The sequence below is a fragment of the Myxocyprinus asiaticus genome, chromosome 27 (genome assembly GCF_019703515.2).
Source record: "Myxocyprinus asiaticus isolate MX2 ecotype Aquarium Trade chromosome 27, UBuf_Myxa_2, whole genome shotgun sequence".
Taxonomy (NCBI): domain Eukaryota; kingdom Metazoa; phylum Chordata; class Actinopteri; order Cypriniformes; family Catostomidae; genus Myxocyprinus; species Myxocyprinus asiaticus.
Window position 1 is genome coordinate 40,702,531 of NC_059370.1, and position 25,638 is coordinate 40,728,168.

General features: G+C 37.1%; 1 protein-coding gene across 3 annotated transcripts in view; it reads right to left on the bottom strand.

Annotated features, from left to right (window-relative positions):
• LOC127417556 (neuroligin-3-like) overlaps positions 1–25,638 on the bottom strand; it is a 242,388-nt gene that overhangs the window by 174,504 nt on the left and 42,246 nt on the right. For 2 of the 3 annotated variants that reach the window (XM_051657556.1, XM_051657555.1), the window contains exons 2-3: positions 10,032–10,706; positions 5,373–5,432 (exon numbers count right to left, since the gene is read on the bottom strand). In XM_051657556.1, the coding sequence (XP_051513516.1) occupies positions 5,373–5,432; positions 10,032–10,509 (538 nt within the window). In that variant the 5' untranslated portion in view covers positions 10,510–10,706. The remainder of the gene's footprint in view (positions 1–5,372; positions 5,433–10,031; positions 10,707–25,638) is intronic. The other variant, XM_051657557.1, reaches the window with a different exon arrangement.

A 25,638-nucleotide genomic window follows, 5' to 3' on the forward strand; every position in this document is an offset into this window, starting at 1 on the left:
TATGGAAATTTGGTATGGTAGCTCTACTTGTCTTGTGTTTTCTTTTGGATTAATTGCTACTCATTTGTAACTTTGTATAAAATATCTGCTAAATCTAAAAAAAATTCTTGATTTACATTTCTTGAAATTGAAAAAAAATGGGTTTGAAACAACATGAGGGTGAGTAAATTATGACAGAACTTTTTTTTGGGTGAACTATTTATAAAAAACATCATGCTATTTTAAGCTATGTAAGCAGCCATAAAAATTTACAATCAGCTAATTTAACTACATTAGACTACTAGAAAACAAAATAAATGAGGGAAACTAGATGCTAGTTTCGTTTGTTCCTGACCCATATACTGACAGCTCCTCTAGGAAGGGATTGTTCCCCTAAGAACCGCACACACTACATTGATCGTTTAACCGACAGCACAAACTCACTGCGCACTTGTTCCAAACTACATTTTCTTTTTCCCTGATTGCTGTTGTTAACAGTTCAGTAGTAACTGCTGCTGTGTAAATTGATTGGTTTTGATGCTTAGCTGTTATTTACATTTCTCATAAGTTCACAGGAGAATGTTGTTTCATGCTGCGTCTGTATTCCGAATGTATCAGTGATTCAAGATGTTTTCCAGGGAACATACTGATGTAATCCAATGTTGGCAGCAATGTCATAATTGTTGAGATTGCGAGTTAAAGTTAGTTGCAAATTATTTTTCAATGTTAAAAAAACCTGCCCACATCCTAGCTTAATGTGAAGAGAGGACTTTACTGTAAGTGAGCCATTTGTAGGTTGATTTCACCTAAAAGTTTAATACTAAGACTGTGGCATTCCATTTATGAAATTTAGCGCAACAATCTGGCAACAATTCGACTTCTTTTCAAGTTATTTCAACTTAATAATAATACAAAAATTGTGTTTAATAACAGAATTCCTAGTGAAAAACTACAATATCCATGATCGTGAAGGGAAATAATCCATTAATCAAAGAATCATGGCAAACAAATCGCACCAAAAGAGCTCTGCAGCGATTGCTCACTCGCATCACGCACTATGAACGAGTCATTCTCCCTACACACTCAAACTACTTATATATTACCTGAATATTTTGAACTAAACATAAAATATAGTGTTTCTATACTTACAATCAACAACTATTTGAATCAATAGTTTTATATTTTTCCATTGTTTTTAATTTGACTGCGTCATTCGCAGTTCTTTAGGGGACTGTAGTTCACTCCCTCAATAAAGCAGTTGAGTACACAGTCTTGTACCTTTTTCTTTTTGTCTGATTTTCAAATACTCTTTGGCTTCAAATCAAAGTTTGTAATGTTGTGATTAAATATAACCCTTGGGGCGCTGTGGAGCATGGATAGTGATTAGACGCGTTCCTCACCAGCTCCTACATTTATTTCATAAATAAGGCGCAAACTACTTTTTCATAGATAACATTCTTTGGAAGTAGTTTATAAGGCTCTCTAGCATGTCAAGGCACGCAAACCAGCACACTCATGCACAGGATTCAGCAGAAATAGACTCAAGGACCGTGACGACCTCGCTAAATGATGGCGGCCCAACATTGTCATCAGTGGTCGACTAAATTGAAAAGTTCAGAGAAAGAATGCGGGCTTCAATTGATGGCTTAAAGACAACCATAGAAACATTTCATTTACATATATACAATCAGTTGAAACTTCGCTGCAAGATATAGACAACAGAATCCAAACCTTGGAATGTATGTGCTCTCGGCTAGAGGAGGACAATAAAGTTCTTATGGCCAAGATGGATGACCTCGAAGGACGTCGTCGCCGATAGAATTTGAGAGTGATTCGCTGGATCAGGTCACAAAACTCATCGAGGACATCTTTCGCGAGGAAACTGAAATTACGGTGTCTGAGAATTCTCTGTTGCTGGATAAGACACATCGCACCCTTGCGCCGAAGCCATCCACCAGTGCTCGGCCCAGACCGATGGTGGTTCGGGTACATCACTTTCAAATTAAGCAACGGATTCTGAAGCTTGCGAAAGAGAAACCCATTGTCTTTTGTTGCAATAAAATTCATATTTTCCCAGACTTCACCAAGAAGGTTGTTAAATGGAGGATGGCTTTCGCTGAAGTAAAGATAATGCTTCGCGACGCAGACCTCAAATATGGATTACAATTTCCAGCGCAACTTCAAGTGACATTCCAGGGACGGCGCTCCAATTTTGATTCCCCAGAAGAGGCGATGAAGTTTTACAATGAGAAGATAGTACCGATGCTGACTCAGAGGCAGTCTGAATAATAGATATTGGTAACACCGCTCAGTGCGGCTTGACGCCCCATTACACTTGGCAATGACTCTTAAGTGCCCGCATTCATTCATAAATTATTTGCTGAGTACAGTACTAAAAGAATCATCCAGAGATGTGCAATAGTAGACACAGTACACTTGCTAAAATGTGATCATTAAGAGGACAGTTCTTAGATGATCTTTTTTTCTGTGCTGATTGTTTTCTTAGTATTCGAGATTTTGAATTATTTGTAGTTTACATTCTTAATTTCTAATTATGGAACTTGGTGCTCTAACTATGCGAAAAGCATGTGCAGGGGCAGCGGACATGTTGAGGATGATGTGCATGGTGGGGGTATTGGGGGAATGTTCGGTTTGTTCTCTGTTCAGTTGCTAACACGAGGGTTTTCTTACGTTTACCATGTTTGTTTCGGTGCTGACTGTTACGGCTGTGATAATCATTTATGTTGCTTATTGACGTTTTTTTTTTTTTTATTCTCATTCTTGTTCTAATTAAATACAAGTAAAGTAAATATAAAACTGTGTTCATGGAATGTGCATGGCATCCACAGTCCAATAATTCGAAAACAAATTTTATATTTTCTAAGGAAAGAGTTCAATAAGCATTCCTGCAGGAGACTCACCTGAACGATTTAGAGCATTTGAAGCTAAAACAAGATTGGGTAGGCCAAGTTTTCCATGCGTCTTTCAACAGTAGGAGTAGAGGAGTGGCAATTTTAGTCCACAAGCAAATGCCACTGACACAAGTTGAGATTCAAAAACATAACGCAGGGAGGTATGTCATGATTAAAGGGACTCTGTATGGCGAAAAGGTAATGTTGTGATTCACCCAGGAGATGGATGGTTTGGCTCAAGGCTTAGAACTCTTTTATGAAGGATTTCATGAATTCCCTATGAAAAAAATGAATGGGGAAAATACTTCCGGAGCCAAGATGGTCCATGGTATCGGGTCCAATAACGCGCTTATGTACTGGTACTCGTACCCGTAAAAATGCTCCGGTACCAAAAAATTATACCATCTCACCTACGAATGTCATTACGTAAACATTCAGCGCACAAATTAAGTGAGATTATTTAACTGCAAAAGCTGCGATTTAATGAGATAAATATATAGTGTGTGGAGACAGTGTCGTGCTGATGCCGGCTGCTCATACCTTTTAAAGCTCCTCCAAGGCTCATACAGGGAAAACACCGTCATGAGCATTGCGTGCTGTTTGTAGCTGATGACAGTAAACAGAGTGCAAATTCAAGATGTAGCATGAGGCACATATAGTACATACTTTTTTAAATTAAATAGCAGTGTAATATTCACTGTAATACTACTACCACTTTATTTATAATTTTAATAAATAATATTGCAATGTGAATCTCCAATGGCCAATATTACTTGGGAAGCAGGCTGTACAGTGTTTACTCAGCTACTGAATTCCTAATGTTTGACGTTGATATTTTCAAGGTTATAATTATTATTGCATAGTTATTTAAAATCTTGCTCATTTAAGCCCTGTTGACCAAACAGCTTTCTGGAGCCTATAATTAAAAAAAATTGACCTGGGATTTGCCTGGTGCACAATATTCTGCCATTTCAGATTTATAATTATGCAGTTGTAAAAATATTTCAACCTAAAATAGCAAAATGATTTCCTATTTGCGTACAGTGCTTAAAGACCCCATGAAATTATTATCAGATTTCTGTGGCTTTTAGTTCATGTTTTGAAGCCATCTAAATGCTACATACAGTATGAAGTGTAATTAAATCTATTTGAAGTGTGTAATTTCTGTGCCACTAGTGTCACAAAATGGAAAAGCAAAAATGTTTTCGATCAGGTTTCCCAAACACTCCTCCATCTTGTCTCTGCATATTAAGCTGGGATAGGAGAAAGTGTTTTAGCATCTAAAAAAAATACAGACCTCACCTTTAAGGATCACCAAACAATTCTACTGTCTGTGATCATTATGTGATCCAACGCAATTCTTTAAGTGTAAAACATTATGGCCATATTAAAAAAATTCTACAGAGCTCCTTGTCCTAGCAGTCTAAATTATGTTCCTAAACATATCGTGACAAGCATTTATGGCTGCTGCTTTTTCAGTCAGAGCATATAAGTGTCTTGACATTGGTGGAGAGGTTTCTGTAATAAGAGAATTCATACTGTGACTGCATGAAGACTCATAATCACTCATGTCACATAATATTACTTGTCCTGACACATATCCAACTGTATGACATCAGTGACTCATATCCTACTGTATGATGCTTTGTGTTATGGCATCAGTGACACAACGACCAACAAATTGGATGTACCATCTATAAAACCAGGGTTTAGAACAATATATTAAATATATGGGTCGTTCTCAGGAAACTGTGCCATTTGTGCGCTGTACTGATTTCCTACTTATATAATTAACAAGTTACTTACTGGTAATTACTTGACATATTTAACTCTAATACATTTATTTAATAAAAATAAATAAATATAAAATAAATAAATAATTCCACATTAATTTAGCATTCTGTGAAATTATTATTAATTATTCTTATTATATTATATATATATATATATATATATATATATATATATATATATATATATATATATATATATATAATTATTCAAAATATAATTATTTTCTCAAATGCATTTATTATTTATGTAGGGTAATTCAAAATAACATTTAAAATATTGCATGTATTTTATTTTTTTAAATGTTTCTTTTGAATCAAAATTACAACCAGTTTGCATGTCCACATGGGGCACACAAAAGTGGGGAAGTTTACTAAAAAACTATAAAAAATAAAATAAAATAAAAAATCAGGCACAAATGACACCATTTAATGAGAATGACCCATATGTATACACACCATATAGTCTACTTTGAAGTGGCATATATTCACAAACAAACAAAACACCTTTTTCACACCTATGTTGAATGATTTAATCACATCACAAACATACAGACATCATTTTAACGTTGCTCATTCCAATTAGCGCTCAAGACTCTGTAGTTGACGGAGAAATCCCACAGGTCTGAGAGAGGACGTACCAGTCGCTCTCTTCTGTGTATTTCGCTCCCATGTTGGCTTGCTTACATACCTCCTTTCCTACAAATTTTCTTGTTGGGTTTTCTGGCACATTCCTTGGATATTCTTTTGACTGTAAAATGAATAAAAGACTACAAAATAACAGAAGGCTCTGGAAGAGATATTTGAGGAGAACATGCAACAACATCACTCCCCCTCCCCACAAGAACAACAAAGAGAACCTGTCCCGAACGTTAGCTGGGGTGCTTTGTCTTTTGGCCAGAAAATATTCCAAAAAAGATGGAACTGATTTGCCGCACACTGGAACACAGGAAGCCTAGTTTCACATGCACTGCTATATAAGACCCTCTACAAGCACAAAAGAAAACTGATTGAACTCTTCCTCGTTCCTCGTCGCAATCTCTGCACCGCTGCATCACTGCCGGTTCTGCATGAGAAATAAGCGGTTCTGTTTTTCAATGCACCAAAATGTGCTTTATTTAAGAATATGGCCAAAGAGAAGCAGATAATTGCAGTGTGTATGTAAATGACAGTATTTTTAAGTTCTCAAGGTGCTCCATACCAGTTAGGTCAATTTTGTTTTAATAATGTTGTTTTAACCATAAAAGGCTTATTAAGGTATAAGTAGCTTTATAGACAATAGCTTTGTTTCAAAACCTTGTGAGCAGTCTAGAGAGCATTTTAAGTCGTCCAAAATAGTGGTCGACCGATATATCGCAGAGGCCGATAAATCGGCTGATATTCATAATTTTTTAATTATTGGCATCGGCCGATACATTTTCCCGTTTGGCCGATAGGTTTCTTATGGCCACGAGGGTGCAGAGAATTAATTGGCTGCTTTCATGTTAAGGAGTGTCTGAGACATGTAAACCACCAATCACAGTTTGTTTTGTTGTTACGTGCCCATTGTGTTGCTACAATAACAGACCGGCATGCAACAAAGTCTCATTTAAACGGTCTGCATTACAGAGCCACGATACGTAAAGTGCTTGCCTGTTTCCTTCTCCATCTCTCTCTTGTCTAATGATAAAAAGGCAAATATCAATAAAACTTCTAACATATACTGTCTGCAAACATGTGGACATCTTGTTTAAACAGATGTAATTCACGAACCTCACGAAAATCCAGCGTTTTCTTCCCGTCCAGCGCTAATCTAATATCTTCCTCTGAAGCGCGTATTTCATCAGCCAGAAACATAAACTTAAGGATAAGGATCAAATTTTCCTCTAATAATTCACAAATCATGACGATCAGTCCATGATAATCCAAGCAGGCGATCCAAGGCGTTTAAACTCTCAGTAGATTGCTGCTCTTGCTGGATCCGCACGAGCGCATGAGTGCAACTTCAAAGTAAAAGCACTTCACGTGTACTGAGTAAATGCCATATTTACTGCGTACTGTACGTACAATTGGTTTGATTGGGTCTTTTAAGAGAAAATGCAATTGGTAATGTGCAAATGCCACCCATTGTTGCTGGACTACTGTGTGTACTGTCATTTCCTTCTTTCTTATATATTAACAATTTCTTCATGCATAAATTACAAAACATGTTATGACTAAACAGAAATCAAAAAAAAAGGCTATCTATCATCTTATTTTTTAAAGATAATTAAATCTAATAAAAATGTATTCATATAACTTTTTTTTATTTTTTATAAGTTTTATAACTTATACGTTTGTTTGAAATTTAGTAAATATAGTGCTAAATAAGATTAAAACATTTTTAGCAATTTTATGCTTATGTTATTTACTATACCAAATTGTGTAATATCGGCACAGTATCAGCCTAACGGCCACCCTGCTCTCTGGATATCGGCATCGGCCATTAAAAAAAACCATATCGGTTGACCACTAATCTAAAAGGTAGGCTGCATAATTATGCTGCCTCATAAAATACCTCAGTTTGGCCAAATTTTAAGGCAGCATTGCATGTATCCTTTGTGTTAAAGGCAATCCCAGAATTAATTATGCAGTCTATTGGGAAAAAAATAACTCACTGTGGAAAAGACGAGAAAAATGTCAATTATACTTGCATTTCATTTGATACTAAAAATTATCTATAAAAAATTTTTGAAATCTCAGTTGTAGGTACAACAATATATATCTACAATTGCAAAAATATAAAATTGTCTATTTCACGTAATACTGTGTATTTTTATGTTTATTAGAGTAGTAAGTCAGTAGCTTAGCAACATGCTACTGTCACACTATAGCGCAACAGTCGGGTTCTGGAAGTAAATATCCCATAGGGCAATTGATTTTTAACAATAACTAATAAACCTTTAAAGACTGACCTACTGTGAGCTCTGAGGTTGGTAACCGATACTATACGATTCTATTGAAGCCATCAGTCCACGTTATTTTGCATTTAAAGGGATAGTTCACCCAAAAATGAAAATTATCTCATTATTTACTCACCCTGGTGTGTATGACTTTTTCTTCACCAGAACACATTTAAAGAAAAATATAAAAATATCTTAGCTCAGTAGGTCCTTAAAATTCAAGTGAATGGAGATTTCTCTTTTGAAGCTCTAAAAATCACAGACAGTCAACATAAATGTCATCCATATGGCTCCAGTGGTTAAATGAATGACTTCTAAAGCGATACGATCACTTTTGGTGTGAAAAAATATCAATATTTAAGTACTTTTTAACTATTATCCAATGCTTCACGAGAGGTTGGAGTCCAAGCGGTCTCTTATGTGATGAATTCCGTTGCCATGATACGGATGTAATCTCACGTTCTGCACTCAGTTGAGACATCCAGGATGAGCACACAAATGCACCATTGTGAGTAAAGAAACAGATAAATACAGATCTAAACCAAAACCAACCAAGCTACTGTACAGTGTTCCTCCTCCTCACTTGTAAACAGCGCTGCTCTTCCATGTGTGGCACGTGCCTCAGTTCTCGCATGTCTCACGTGCCAACGCGATTACATCACACGCACATACCACTGCTTTGCGAAGCAATGATTTAGAGTTAAAAATAGTACTTATTGATCTAATTCACACCAAAAGTGATTGTGTCGCTTTAGAAGACATTAATTTAACAGCTGGTGTCGTATGGATGACGTTTATGCTGACTGTCTGTGATGTTTGGAGCTTCAAAAGGGAAATCTGCATTTCACTTGCATTTTAAGGACCTACTGAGCTAAGATATTTTTCTATTTTTCTTCAAATGCGTTCTGGTGAAGAAAGAAAGTCATACACACCTGGGATATCATGACGGTGAGTAAATAATGAGAGAATTTTCATTTTTGGGTGAACTATCCCTTTAATAGCGGAGTTTGTGGTAGATAACATTGCCCACGATACACTCTCAAATAACTTATATAGCAGTATTTTGCAATCCTGACAGTATATTTTTTCAAAACTTATTATCAACAACCTAAAATCAGTGTTATTTATTTCCACTGTTTTTCATTTGTTTACGTCTTTTGCAATGCTTCATAGGATTGTACATTTGAACGTTTGTAACATTGTGATTCACCTCGAAACTGGTTGTTTTGGTTCATGGCTTAGAACTCTTTTATGAAGGATTTCATAAAATCCCTATAGTGAAAATGAGTGGGAAAAACACTTCGGGAACCAAGACGGCTGAAAAAGTGGGAGGGCACTGTTGCACTCTATTTGGAATCACTCTAAAGTTATTGGTGGCCTAAACGTAGCTTTTGAAAATCTGATAAAAAATTAGGTGCATCAATGGTAAAAAAAAAAAAAAGAAAAGATGTCATTCTAGCTTGACCCCATGTCAAGCTAGAATTAGAGTGATTCCAAATAGAGTGCAACAGTGCCCTCCCACTTTTTCAGCTGTCTTGGTTCCTGAAGTTTTTTTCCACTCATTTTTACTATAGGGATTTTATGAAATCCTTCATAAAAGAGTTCTAAGCCATGAACAAAACCAACCAGTTTAGAAGTGAATCACGTTACAAACGTTCAAACGTACAATCCCATGAAGCATTGCAAATGACGTAAACAAATGAAAAACAATGAAAAATATATAACACTGATTTTAGGTTGTTGATAATAAATTTTATGTTCCTAAAATGAGCATTTTGGAGGAAAAAGCAGTAGACATTGAGACCGCTCACTAGGTTTTGAAACAGAGCTAAATATTTAGGAAATAAGAAATGCTCTTTGTGCTGGGGTGATATTTGCAACAGTGATACTTGTGAAAGCAAATTTAAAACTTTTTGTGAGTTTAAGATCTTATGTTCCTTTCAACGAAAACAGAAGAAACAGGACAGTAAAGGGTTTTACATAGTTAGGACTAATGCCACAGGCCTTTTGTGCTCCAGTTTACCAACTCTGCAAAATGCCCATTCTCGCATCAAGCAGGCTAATCTCGGATCGCTAATCCCCCAGAACAGTCAAGACAGTGAGGAGAGGAGGTGCGACAAAATCATTACATCCAATCTTCATGTCAGATTAGAATCTGAGCTCTTACATTAAAAAAAAATTACTTTCTCATTGATTGCTTTCTTCTAGCTTGCTTGCTTTCTTTCTTTAAGGTATGCTCTCTTGAACAACACAAAAGAGGAACCCATAACAGTGGCATGGAAGGGAAAAAATGATGGCAGATCAAGTCAAGATGAGGAACAGGAATGGTGTACACAGACATGGCATGCGCCAGACGACAACTCATGCTTCAAACACAATACAGGAAGTGACAAAATGTAATTTTTTCTCTTTATACCCGACACACTCACCATCCTCTGTTGGAACATAGATGTTTAGATACAAACAATCCTCATTTTGATCCTGTATGTAAGTGGCAACTATATCCAAGTTAAACGTGAACCAGATCGGCATCATGATTTCCGGAACGGCATTGTGAATGTTTTGTGGGCACACCGGCGCGAAGTGAGTGCCGTTCTTGATCCCTGACCAAGAGGAGGGCGGCTCGGGTGGTAGGAAACGTTTCTCCCCTACCGGCGGGGCGGCGTACGGCACGCCCAGATATTGGTCCACTGGTCCCAGGATCTCGCTGGGCAACGGAACCCGCACGCCCCGTAATTTCCCGTACTGTGTATTCACGGTGGGGTAGTAGCCTTGTCCTTGAACGAGCATCATAGACCAACAAAAAATCCAGATCCACAGAGAGATGTTGCTGCTGGCATAAGCCTTGCCACCACAGCAGTCCTCATGGTGCAGAAGGAGCCGGTTTTTGTGCACCGCTAACCACATGGTCCGATAAAATGGTCACCGCCGCTGCTGCTAGATGCCAACGTACACTACAACCTTCTCCAGGACGTTCCCCCTGCCTTCAGACCCTCAAAGACAGCCCGATTACTCCTGTCATTGAAGAAAAAACACATACACGTGCTCTGTTCCCTCCAGGTGATCCTCATTCACTGACCAGTATTCTTGTCAGATATTCTCTCCTGTAGACAAAAAAAAAAAAAAAAAAAAAAAGGACAGGAAAGTTAAAAACAGGACCAGTTTTGCTTTCATTTTATTCCCTTTTTTTCTGTACATGCATAAAACAGCACAGATTATGCATTTTTCTGCCAGCACAATATAGCACAAACTATATGTAAATGAAAGCTCTAATGAATGTTCATGTAAACACACCTTATACCAACCATGTAATGTTAAGATTGTACAAAGTAACATTTATAGTATCTTTAACAAACCTATCAAAGTGGATGGCAGGCACAACAATGCCGCTACAACACGGGCCACCATCTTGATTGTTTTGGCGTTGAATTGGTCACATGATTGCGTCACTTAACTACAAATTCGTAATTGTTTTTGAGTATCTCCGTTTTCTCAGTCCACACTACAATGCGAATTCAAATTTATCCTCTTGGGAGGGCATTTTCAAAAAGCTAAATTTACACTGGAAAAAAAATACTGTCCCAGTCCAGACGTAAGGCCAAAACGTAGAGAAAAATATGCATTTTCAGATTTATCTGGATTACTGTGGACTTCGTCACAGTTTTCAGTAAAAGGGTTGACAGTGTTTTAAATCAGTGGTTCTCAACTGGTGGGTTGGGACCCTAAAAATGGGTTGCAGATCTGATCAATGTGATCTCATGACAACTACAAGATTGCAAAATTGTTAGATATTGTACAGCTTGGCTCGTACAAAAGGTACGACCAACCAATCAACAAACAGAATGTCAAATCGATACAATACAGGCATCGAAACCCTATATACAAGCTTGATTATGTCAACCAAGCATATGTAAGTGTTCCATCAAGCCAAAAAAGCGACATCTCTGTCTAATTCCAATGAAAATGTATTAAAAAAAAAAAAAAACATTTCAGGCACAGCTCCTCTGTCACCAACACTGGAAAGCCAGTATTTGTAAATGCCTGGTAAATGCTAATCATGAAGAGGGTTGCTCCCACTGGAGAGGAACTCTTCCCAGCTCAGCTACTGATCAATTTTCAATCTTTAAAGCTTAAGACCCTCAGACCTGCGTCCCTCCGAGGGTTTGGAATAATAACAGGGAGACAAGCCAGAGTTTAGTAGCGGATATTGCATTCCAAAATGACTTTATAAATGATTTATAATGTATTTAGTGGAGCAGTAACCACCAGACAGAGGCAATATAAATTTTCCTGGAGGTGAGTACTTATTACGCCACAACTCCAAACTCCAAACTGATTTGCATAAAGCCTGCCAGGAAGTTCTTCGTCCTAATCCACATCATCATCACACTTGATGCCCTCTGTAAACATCTAGTACCCGTGGACAGTACAACTGATCTCCAGACGCCCAATCAAGCGGAGCAAATGTCAAGTGTACTCTTGGCAAAAAGAGGTACCGTCAACAAATAGTTTTCTGCAAGTCTTGAGTTGTCCCATTCAACCGTTTTTCAATTGAGAATTGATTTTAACAATTGATTTGAGAATTAAACATAACTGATATTACTTCCCTCCATCTAGTCTCAGTCCTATTTGAATTTGATTTCAAATTTACCCAATGAGCCAGTGTGCACTGGATGATCAAAGAAGCTAGTCTACACAAATATTGAGTTAAGTACATTTGCTATTGATATTTGAAGCCTGATCTTATGAAAAATAAAAATGAAAATTGACTGCAACGACATTTTTGCAAAATGATACTACGAGGCTCTTTACCATCAAACACGTGAGGTTTTACGGTTAAATGTCTATTGACTATTAAATCAGCTAAATCTACCTCCCTACCTTAAACCTTAATCTTAACCGATAGTGTTATTGGCAAATGTGAGATGAAAAATGGAATTGCTGAAGCAACCACATCATTTTGTGGTGCCTCTACGAAACTTTAAGCTCATGTTTCGACTTGTGTGATCTTCAGGACATGTACCCCACAGCCTGATCTCATGAAATTTACGTGAACATGACAACATTTTTGCAATTAAAAATTGATGTGCTGTATAACACATTTGGCTGCAGTTTTCAAGTGAAATGTCCAGCTGAGGGCGCCACAAGCAAGTAAAATGTTGTCGTATTCAGCCAAGGTTTTAAGGTGAATTTTAGATGGATGTTTTTAAAACATACCTCCCTAACCTAAAACTTTTGTCTGAACATAACCAATAGTGTTTTTAAATATAAATGAGATGTTTAAAAAGACATCCTTTCCAAATCAACACCTTAACCTAACCATTAGTGTTTTAAAATGCAGAAGCGAAATGAAAATGCAAATTTTCTGAAGCAACCACATCATTTCATGCCGCTTACATGACTCTGTCGTGTCACGTGTAAGCTCGAGTTCATGGCTAGACTTGAACCACGAAGTCCAATGTTCTATGAAGTGAGCTACCGCGCAAGCTTATCATCTTAGAATAAGTGTATATATGTAGGTGGGTCTGCAATACAAGCATTAAAATGTATAGCTTTTCAAAAGATGCTTTGAGAAAAAGTGTCGATATCACAAACTAGCAGGGTCTGAGTAGTAGAGAGAAAAATAAGTATTAATAAAGTAATTATCATCCATTAAAGTCATGATTTGAGTGAAAGTGAATAAAACACACAGTTGCTGTAGCGCCTCTAGGAAACTGCAGGGAATTGTAACTGGAGACATGTATAAGATTAGCAAAAATGTATATAGAGTCACGTTTTCACAATGAGACCAGGTTGGCATCGCAAGTGCAACAATCTATCAGTTGAGCTATCGCACAACTTGAATTTCACACTCAAACAAGATTATAAATATAAAAAGTTATGTAATGCAGATGTAAAAATGCACAGCCTAACAAGTCATGCACCTTAACAGAAGTGTTTTGATGTCATACGATTGCACTGTGTGAGGAACAGGTGAAACGTGTCTATAAACTGAATATCTGCCCTTTTACTTGTGATTTGTGTAAAAAAAAGAAAAAAAAAAAGGAAAAAGGAAATTCATTGCTGTTTTAGCACCTCTAGTGTTCCTTTGCCCAGAAAACTGCTACGATACGTACAACGAGCCACGTAAAAATAGTTTCGCAAAACTGTAGGTATAGTAATATTTTCTATGAGATCAGGTTGGATCCTTGACAGCTGGTCATCGTGGACAATACCATATTAAATGACTAATAATAAATAAACAATAATACATTAGCTTCCATGTGGCATATTTATAGCTGGCATTACAAATCACTCCCTTCAGTCCATGATGGTTTTCATTCATCATTTCAAAAATTATTATTAGTGGTGCTTGTGAAGGCAAGCAACAATATTAATACTATTCAAAATCCCCTAAACCTACAACCCCAATTCCAAAAAAGTTGGAACAGTATGAAAAATGCCAATAAAACAAAAAGGAGTGTTTTGTAAATTATTTTCGCCCTTTGCTATATTGAAAGCACTACAACTGCACATTATATGATGTTTTACCTTTTGAATTTCATTGTTGTTTTGAAAATGTATAGTAATTTCAGATCAGATGATTGCAACAGGCTCAAAAAGTTGAGACAGGGACATTTTAAGACTAATAACAATTTGACAAGTTGAAATAACAAGGCGATGTGAAACAGGAGATGTTAAACAGGTGAGGCAATCGTGTCATAGTATATAAGGAGCCTCCAAAAACAGTCTAGTCTTCAAGAGCAAGCATCATTCGAGACTTGGGACATTTCACCCTCTACAGTGCATAATATAGTTAAAAGATTCAAGAAATCTGGTCAAATCTCAGTGTAAAGGGCAATGCCGATAACCACTTCTGAATGCGCTTGATCTCCGATCCCTCAGACGTCACTGTCTTAAAACACGTTATTCATCTGTGATGGATATAATGTTGCAAAATTCCGGGAATTTTCAAAGTTGGAAACTTTCCATGGGAATTAAAGGGAATATATGGAAATTAACAGGAATTAATGGGAATAAACTGGAAATTTGCAAAATTACAAGTTAGCCTATAACAGGGAACTTAAATGTAGTTGAAAAACAAACAAAACAAACAAAAACAAACAAAAAAAAAAAAAAAACATCTTGTAGCATAATCTTGGTTAAAACAACCAGATTTAATGCAAATTCAGTTGAATTTCTACCCTGTGCATTCCTCAATCACATGCAAACAGCACACTCCTTACTGCAGGCTACTTACATCAGCAGGACTATTGAAGCCACACTACTGCACTTGAGCCCAAGGACTACATCCAGTCAAGTACGTTTTTATGATATTACTAGGGTAAATATATTTGATCTATGGTATTAAAGTTTAACTAGCAAATACTAAATCAAAATGTGTTTATACAGTAGCTAGCTTACTAAATGTAAGCTAGCTAACACCATTTCATTGACAATTTAAGAGGCTAGCTATCATGGTGCTAGCTAGCTCAACTGTGATGCTGTTTCTTCTGCCTTCTGCTAGCCAGTTTTCTGTTATACAAGAACGTATGTTATAGTTTGATTTAGCATGCTGACTGAGGAGTGTTCATCTATTCATCTAGCCTATTTCTATTCATTTGTTCAGCATCAATTGTAAAATATTTTTACCATTCCAGAATATTCCAATTGTTTAGTTAATGTAGGACTTTACTGGTTGTTTAGATCAGTGTTACTATCAGAAATAATTAATAATTATTTCTTTAGTTATTAATTAATATTTAAATTAATTAATTTAATCTAACTCATTAAAACCTCATATGGGGCTCCAGTAAATGTAGTGCGCTACGTTTAGGAGCGGGTTTGGTTATTAGCAATAATTAATAATTAATCAATCAAAGATAATTATTAAAATCAATAGAACATTGATGAGAATCAATGTTAGCTTTTTTTTAATCCTTTAAATCAACAATTATCAAAGATAATCACTAATCATTAACATAGATGAAACATTAATTAAAATTAACACTAGCTTATTGATCATTCAAATTCAACAATCATCAAAGATAATTATCAATTATCAAAAATCAATAGAATATTAATAAGGATTAATATTGACGGGGCACCACCCTGGAATCAGGGACAGACAGTATAACAGTCTCAATATTAGATTGTTTTCTCAGGAAAATCGACATCCGAAGAATATCGATTTTCGGAAAAAAAACAATGAATGAAGGCTTGAATCCGAGCATTGACATCCCATCAGCATGACAAAGGTGTATGCAAAACTCGGTGGTCCGTAAACTGTACAAGCAATAACCTTGATACACAAGAATAACACACTATAATATTCTATCTCTGCCCAGACGTAAACCTCTTACTTGAATCGCATGAGGACACAGGTAGAATGTGTGTTCATCCGTCCTTTAACTCCGACTCGGTTCATTGAGGCCGGGTGATTACGGAAGGCCGTTTCCTTGCTCTGTCGGCGGGCAGTACAGCTGCTGATTCTCGGCGGGCTGGCGGAGAAATCAGTGACGTCGACTTGATTGGAGATGGAAGAGAAATCTTTTCTCTCTTCACTTCTGCAGGCAAACGGATGAAGATGCGGATTGCTCGGCGGTCTCCTTCGGATCCGTTAGAGTGTTCGGTTGAACACAGAGTAATCTCAACTCGTCCAGCAAGACGGAGACTGTATGGCCACAGTTTCAAGTCGGACGTTACTTCCATGTGCCACGAGGCTACACCTGAGATGAGCTGCTTCTACACACGGCGAGCAAAGTTGCTGGAAGCAAATCCCGGAAGCATTTCAGAGGTATTTCTACTCCTGATGATGTCATGGTTGAGGTGCATTCTGTTGTGTGCCTCATCCAATAGGAGTTGAGAGTTCGATCCTTTAGTGAGCAAGGCTTCATGGGATTTGTAGTCTGTTTTGGACTCCCTTTGTTTGATTTTGGTGCGGTTTTTATCAGTAAGATTTATGACTTGTTATGTGGGGGCCTGAGTTAGGTTTTACGACTGTGTTAGGCCTGCCTTTGTCTTCTATCTGAATACATGAGGCCCAACACTAACTATTTATATATCTGTGCATAGCATTGCATTAATGTTTTTTACAAGCTTTTTTTCTAATCTTATTCTACAGAACAATGCCACGTATGCCATCTGATGTGTGGATACATTTCACCTCAGCCAATGTAGCAGGAAAGGCTGTGTATATTTGCAAATACTGTGCAAAGACCTATGTTAAGAATGCCACAAAGATGCTGCAGCATATAGCCAAGTGCCCAAAGTTTTTTCCAATATTTCCAAAATTCCCCAGCTTAACTTCCCATGGAAAGTTTCTGGAAAGTTTCTGGACATTTACCGGAAATTTTCCACCCCTTTGCAACCTTAGATGGATATCATGAACATAGGCTTGGGATTACTTTAGTAAACCTTTGTTAGTCAACACCATTCACCGCTGCATCCACAGATGCAAGTTAAGACTTTACTATGCAAAGCAGAAGCCATACATCAACACTGCCCAGAAGTGCTGCCAACTTCTCTGGGCTTGGTCTCATCTGAGATAGAAAATAGAATAGTGGAATTGTGTTTTTTGGCCGACAAGTCCGGGCCAAAGAGGAAAGGACCATCCAAGCTGTTATCAGCGTCAGGTCCAAAAGCCAGTGTCCGTTATGGTATGGGAGTGTGTCAGTGCCCATGGCATGGGTAACTCGCACATCTGTGAGGGCACCATTAATGCAGACAGATATGTAAAAATTTTGGAGCAGCACTTACTGCCATCCAGCACCGTCTTTTCGAGGGACGTTCCTGCATTTTCCAGCAGGACAACTTCAAACCACATACTGCCTGGATTACAAGTGCATGGCTGTGTGAGCAGAGAGTGTGGGTGCTAGATTGGCCCGCCTGCAGTCCTGACCATCTCCAATTGAGAATGTGTTGTGCATTATGATGTGCAAAAGACGGCAATGAAGACCCCGTTCAATTGTGCAGCTGAAGACCTACATAATGGATGGAAAAAAAAAATCCACTTTCTAAACTTAACAAACTTGTGTCTTCAGTGCCCAAATGCTTAATAAGTGTTATTAGAAGAAATGGTGATGTTTCACAGTTGTAAACACTCGACTGTCCCAACTTTTGGAGCGTGTTGCAATCATCTGATTTGAAATGATGTACATTTTCAAAAAACAAGGAAAAACATCATATAATGTGTAGTTGTAGTACTTTCAATATAGCAAATTTTAAAAAAATTATAATTTACAAATAACTCCTTTTTGTTTTTATTAGCATTTTTCATACTGTCCCAACTTTTTTGGAATTGAGGTTGTAAATGCCAAAGTTTACTTTGATTTTCCGCATGATGCTATGTCTCGTGCACAGTGCATTTGACGCAAATTTCATCATCAGCACAGTACATATGGACTCTCTGTGTGCAGCAGAGTTTTTCCAGACACGTGGACAGTCTGCATCTGTGCACATCATCTGCACATACACCTGCTGTTGACTTTTCTATCACAAAGCAATCATAGTGCGCATGCATGAATGTGTACACAGACAAAACATACTTCGAAAGACTAGAGTGCTCAGCCATGAACTCAAGACTCTAGCCTAAACTGTTAAATACCTGAAATACTAACATCAGTTGCACATTGTTTTCATTATATGTGACCTGCTTCATATTGAGTCACTTTGATCCAGAAACCCACTTTGAGTTTTTATACACTATAGTAAAAAAGGTTATTAAAAGTTTTTATGCACTATACTAAAAAAGGCTATTAAAAGATTATATTTTTACAGATTATATACGGTTTGGAGTTGAAACAGCAATTAAATCGTGAGAAAGCTGAAATTTTCTTTTTTCCTTTTTAGTTTATGAAAGTCAAAATGTGTTCATGGGTCAGAGTGACTCAAAATGATAGAGCAGGTCACACATACAGTATGTATTCAGGAATACATCTAGACATGTAGAGCAGCATCTTGACTATGTATTCTCATAGTTAAAAACGTAATTTAGTTTGAGGTCTTATTGTCTGTGTAGCTGTTAGGAGCTTTTTCTTGGTTATTAATAGTATATTTTCCACTACCTGTCTTGGTATATGTCAGCTGGTACTCAAACCTACGCATTGGTGGCCTTGTGCAGCTCTTTAATGACAGTGGTGTGGCTCAAAGTCTCACTCTTTCAACAATTTCTCCTGTAAAGTTTTTAATCAAAGGCTTGTTGTAATTAACGACTTTTAGTACTATGGCATATTATCCCTGTTAAAAAGACAAGCTTGGACCAGCATGAATTTCTAGTCTAGGCTGTTTTTTGCTGGTTTGGTTCTGGTCTGTGGTGGAGATGAAAACATGCTGATGCAGCTCTGCTACATTTCGTTAACACACAGGTATTGTAAGTTGCTTTAGCAAGAAAGTGCCTTGTAAGTCTAAAGCATCAGCATAAAGCGTATATTTAATCCAAGTTCTTGTAGAACAGCTGATATATTAATTCCAACCAGACTTTTTTCAATTGCTGGACACATTTTGTCACTCATCTGAGTGGTTTCATCAGTTGTCAGTATGGTTGATATTCTCCTGCATTGAACTTCATCACACATCCCGCTGTTTTGAGAATTGTGAATCCGCCTCTGATCGTGTAAATCACACTTGTCATGGGAGTGTGTGCTGGGTCTCTTTGTCAGCAGCTGCCACATATAACACTGCATTACACTAGGTGTCCACGATATGTTGGTGCCCAATAACTGGGAAAATCGAAACATTATTATCGACAAGGATTCTTTCCACAGTCTGGTTTCCGTCATAAATATTACACCATGTATACAGAATTTGTTTTTGCATGATGTTTGTATTGTTTGTTTTCTTGTTTAAAGGGGTAATGGCATACCTATTTTATTGTAATTTTTTTATTATGTTCCTTAAGGTTCACTTATAATATTAGTCAGTCATATATTTTTTAAATATTTTCATTTTCCACCCTCGTTCTGACCCTCTATCCGAACCGCTCGATTTTGTTGCTGCTTCTCCTTTAAGACTTGAGCGTAAACGCCCACTGTTCTGATTGGCTCTCTGCTCTTGACTAACCTGCTCTCTCTCCTTGCCATCTCACTGCTCACTGCTACTGGGCGGGGCTACAGAAGTGATAAGGTAAAGTAGGCATTGATGTGTTCTTGTGGAGGGGATCTGATGCAAATGTCTACCACAGTGTAACATCACAATTTGGTGGAAGTAGAGAAAGAGTCGTTTTGGCAACTTGGTTTAAACAAATGCTTTTTTTTTCAGTGAGGAGGAAGTTACAGTAAGTTTTTATAGTAGAATGACCTCTTATATGTTAAAAGATTTAGGACATTTGGATTCCTCATGTCATGACCCGTTTAAGGTTCGTTACACCCTGTTAACTTTTCATCTAAATTTGGTTTTATTCATTATTACATCTGTTTAAAGTTGTTTTTTCTCTCTATTTAATTTAGCGATTCATCAGGATTACCATAAATACTCATATAAATGGACACAATATAAATGCAAGTGTAATTTAATTTTTCATATTCAAATCAGCATACATCTGTAAAAAAGTTACACTTCTGGTTTACGTTACATCCGACAAACCTTAAATAGTAGCAGTTAAGAGTTGGTCAGATTTTAAGCTTTTAAAGGGATAGTTCACACAAAAATGAAAATTCTCTCATCATTTACTCACCCTCATGTTATCACAGATGTGTATGACTTTCTTTCTTCTGCAAAGCACAAACAAAGATTTTTTAAATAATATTTCAGCTCTGTTAGTCCTCACAATGCAAGTGAATGGTGACCAGAACTCAGAAGGTCCAAAAGAGACATAAAGACAGCATGAAGTTAATCCATACAACTCCAGTGGTTAAATCCATGTCTTCAGAAGTGATATGATAGGTGTGCGTGATAAACAGATCAATATTTAAGTCCTTTTTTACTGTAAATTAGGAGGATTAAATACAATTAAATATAATATAATATAAATGAAAGTCAGGATTTTGAAGTTGTTAGTATATTTCACTTTTGAACTTTATTATTTATTGCAGATAAACATTTTACATGTATTTTGGACATCAGACCCACATCCTTATTGACATATTATTAATTATAAGAAAATGTCACTGTTGGTTACTATATTCAAACAGAAGAGAAATTCATTAGGAAGTGAAACCTCTCAGGAGTTTATTTACATTTACAATGTAATTATAGAGTTTGTCAAAATTTGGATTAACATTGCTTTGACCACTGCAGAAATACATATTAATCATAAATAATGTTAGTTTGGGGTGCAAAGCTAATTTTAATTTTGGGACACATTTTTTTTTTTTTTTTTTTTTTAAGAAAGAAAAAATTATAATATTGTTTTAAACTAAAATTCCGGATTTCAAAAATATCACAAAACTTGCACTCAAAATACCACAGCATTCAAAGATGCAAGGCTTCATGAATAACACTCTTCTATATTTCATCAAAGAGGCTGCAATATTCCTTAAAATGGGAAAAAGTCGGTCCCCATCCAGAATCATTGTGTCTGGGGAAGTAGCCTTTACATGCATTATTGGAGCTGAGCGACGGGTTCTGGCACTATATCAAGGAAAAAGAACAGAAGAGACCATTCCCTAAAGCTGTGACTGTCACAGATACTCACTTAAAAAAAAGAAATAGGGGTCTGGAGATAAATAATGTGCACTGGCTTCCTTCACTACAAAATAAATAAATAAATAAAATAACTGTGGTGGTGCTAGTATGCGATGAAAATACCATGATTCTTTGATAAATGCCATGAATGATTACCGCATTCATATACCATGGTATTTACATGGAACTCCAAGGTGTTGTACGGCAACAACATAAAGATACCAGAGAAAAATAATGTATTGCTATTTTCCACATTATTGGGGCCCAAATAATTAATTCCCATGTTTTTTAATTAAAATACTGCTTTTATTTTCCATTTTACAGCTTGTAGAAATCATAAAAAAATAAGAACATTTGCCTCTAGATCACCTGCCTTCCCAATGTTACCTTTAGATAAAGATTGAAAGTAAATACCAGAGTTTACGTATATACATATACATATACATATACACATGACCTCGGAATTTGCAGGGACCCTCTTTTCAATATTTTTCACAAAACATTTGACAGACTAACTCATTGCTCCTCTCCCCAGTCTCTCAAATGTTTGTATGCTCAAGCATACAAAAACCTTTTTAGGGATAAAAAATTACCACTACAATACAATGTCCAAAAAAACAACCCCCACCCCCCCAAAAAAAAAACAAAAACAAAAAAACAAGGTAGTGTCAAGGTAGTATCTTGAGATCTGCAGTATCCTACGTGCTATACCCATGAACATGCCCTCTGCTGGAAAACAAGACTAAAATACTGAGTAAGAAAATTATTTTTTGTTAATGGGGTCTGGGTAGCTCAGCAAGTAAAGACGCTGACTACCACAACTGGAGTCGCAAGTTCGAATCCAGGGCGTGCTGAGTGACTCCAGTCAGGCTTCCTAAGCAACCAATTGGCCTGGTTGCTAGGGTGGGTAGAGTCACGTTGGGTTAACCTCCTCGTGGTCGCCATAATGTGGTTCTCGCTCTCAGTGGAGCGTGTGGTAAGTTGTGCATGGATGCCACGGAGAATAGCGTGAAGCCTCCACACACACTGGGTCTCCGCGGTAACACGCTCAACAAGCCGCATGATAAAATGCGCGGATTGACGGTCAACTGAGATTTGTCCTCCACCACCCAGATTGAGGCAAGTCACTACACCACCACGAGGACTTAGAGCGCATTGGGAATTGGGCATGCCAAATTGGGGAGAAAAAAAATATGTTGCAGTCCTAACAATACCGTTACTATCTATGTATATTGCATAAAATACATATACTGTACATCTGTGAATTCTAGCAAGACAGAATTTTAACTGTTATACTATACTGCACAAAAATATTCACCATAAATACAAAAATATTCACTACAAATACTGGGCATTTGTGTACAGTATGTTTTAAAGGTTTCTCTGTGTGAAGCCTGTGAGTAAATCATGTGACATATCACAACCGACATATCAGCATTGCAACACTTTCATGCTGCAATGCTGCTTGTCTTATTGTGTGTGATACACAGTAAGGCATACTGTAATGCAGATTTAATGCTTGTTTGGAGCCAATTTAACATAAACATGCACTTAGCTTGTACTGAATATTTCCAGGATAATATATATTTACTGTAGACGTGTTTACACCATCCCACAAATACACGCTCCGTTTGTCATGTAATTGAATGCATGCAAATGTGGAAGTTGGATTGTGGAAATTACAAGCTATGGTACGAGAATAAAGATTCTTAGTCAACTTGGTTAGAGCAAAAGAACCAACGTACACATCTCATGCAGGGCTGCAACAACTAATCGCTAAAATCGATAATTATCGATAATGGATAATTTCATTATCGATTAGTTGGATATATGCCAGGAGCACGGAGAAGCTCCGTCAGTGACGTCACTTTACAGTATGGTGAAAAATGTGTTGCATGATGAAACTCATTTGAAAAACAATGGAGACAAGCTGAAGCAGAAAAAAACCTGACCCAAGTTGTTCAGCGCACGAGAGCACTTTGTAAACACGTCAAAAAAGATCATCATAAGCATAAAGTTTCAAGTGGAGCGGTTGCTGCATCAGGTGCGTTGAAAGAGTGCTTGTCCTGTTTGATGTGCTTAAGAGTTGTTTCTCTCCAGCACATGAATTACATTTTACTGCTATTTTCTGTTTTATAATTTATACGTTATCAATTCAAAATTACAGTAGGCACGTATTTCTGTGTATTTCGCAAAAGTGTTTATTTTTACCACATGCAAGTCTCCGTTAAACTTCACCGAGCAAATGAGCGCATGCATTTGCGTCAATCAAACCGATCGCAATGGAGAAAGGGAGCGCAATCTTTTGGATTAAACTCGTGCACAGTAGCGGATTTAGGCATCAGGCGGCATCTTGCGGTGGGGTGGCACAAGGCACCCACACATATCGCCCCCCCCCATGGGTCAACAACTTTGGGGGTGCCTTGAAACGGGTTTCACCCAAAGCACCATATATCTACACAAACAACTTTTATACAATCCCCCCACCTCCCCTCCGTCAACAACTTTGGGGGCGTGTTGAAGTGGGTTTCACCTAGGGCACCATATAAGCTAGAACCGCCACTGCTCGTGCAACATCATACCTTGAAATATCGTAAGATACTGTACAACTTGGCTCAAACAAAAAGGTACAACTTTTAGACCAACCAATCAACAAACAGAATTTCCAATAGATAAAAAACAAGCATAAAATTTTAGCTAGCCTCCTCTCAACTAGATTTTACATAACCTTACATAACCATGATGCTTGGTGTTGTGGATGGTTGCTAGGGTGTTGCTATGCGGTTGCTAAGGTGTGCCAAGTGGTTTCAAAAGAGCCCTAAAATCTCTATGATGTTCTTCAATTTCTATGGGATTTTATTTATCGTTTTGAATGTCTTCGATTTGAGGTGGCATTCATGTCCATAGCATAAACGGTGTGGGTGTTATACTTGCTCTTTACCCAAATAGGAACAATAAAAGTGATGCTTGCCTTAGCAAACACCACTTAAAATTTAAGATCATAAAGTGTTTGAAGACCAAATGGAAACTTTTGTTTGACTGACAGCAGAAACTCCTTTAATTTTCTCTCCTTGCTAACATCTCACAGCCGCAGATTCTGCTGACAGAGCACTTTTATTCAGCGAGAGGTGTTCCTGCAGCGTATTGTGTCTTATCACGACTGCCATAAACCCTCATCTCTGCAGTCTGAGAGGAAACCTACTTCCTGTGAAGTGTAGGCACTCTATCATCCAGACAAGAGAATACAGACACACAACTCTGGATTAAACTCCATATACAGACCTTTTCTCCAGCATTGGGCACTCCACAGTTATCAGAACCTCCCCAAACACATTTCTTTCTTCCCCCTGCTTTAATTCTTATGCAACAGTATAAATATTTCTCAGAGATGCGTTACTGCAATGCCGCTGTGCTGGTCATCATCCTCAAACATGGGATTGACAGGGTTAACATTAGTTAAATAAAAATGACCCTCTCAACCCATCATCTTAACGATCTGCTGCGGACCTAATACCTCACAACGGTCCCTCGGCAGGGTATTTAAAGAAGCTAATCGCTCAACATTTCTCCTAGGACCCTTTCAGAAACCACAGGGGCCATTCAGTCGGCCCACCATAATCCTTCTTTATGCAAATATAGTCAAGCGTTCAGAATGGCAAGACTCCTGCCACACTGAGAGCAAATCTGCTCTGAGCAATCAACAGGAAATGTCAAGGTTCAGTCAGAGATATTAAATACAGTGGCTTATGAGTGTATCTGTGATTTGTTTTTGTTTTCTTTACTGTACATACTGCCCTTTAAACATCAATATAGAAACACAATTGGAAGATCAATATGCAATATTTGGGCATGTCCAGTAGGGCTGCATGATTAAGAAAATAATAATTGTCAGTTATTTCTCTTGATACTGTCATTGCGATTATTCAATTCTATTAATAGAATTTACATTAAAAAAAATATATTTTGTGTGAGACAACTCAATAGACTGAAATGAAATGCTGCAATAGACAATTTTTACCATTATTTAATTGCGACAGCTGAAATTGTAACCTCGACTATTTCTTCGATGAATTGTGCATCCCAAGAAAGGTAAAATCATAAAACATCAATTTGATGAAATCTGTTTAATGGGACTGCAATTAATTGTAGACAAACTTAATTAAGTGAATTACCAAAAATTTTATATTTAGCAGTTTCTCACATTTGATTGTCCCTATTAAATAAAAAAAAAACATTCAACCCTCTTACCGAAGTTATTGTAAGAAAAAAATATCAAACAAATATTTTTCCTTCATGAATGGGAAATAATAATAAGTTAATTAATAACAACAAATTATCATTTGGTCCTAAAGTAGGTAATCCAAAAAAAAAACTCGCCGCTAACTTCCATTGCGCAAAATTCACAATCACAATTCACAATTTTTTTTTTACATT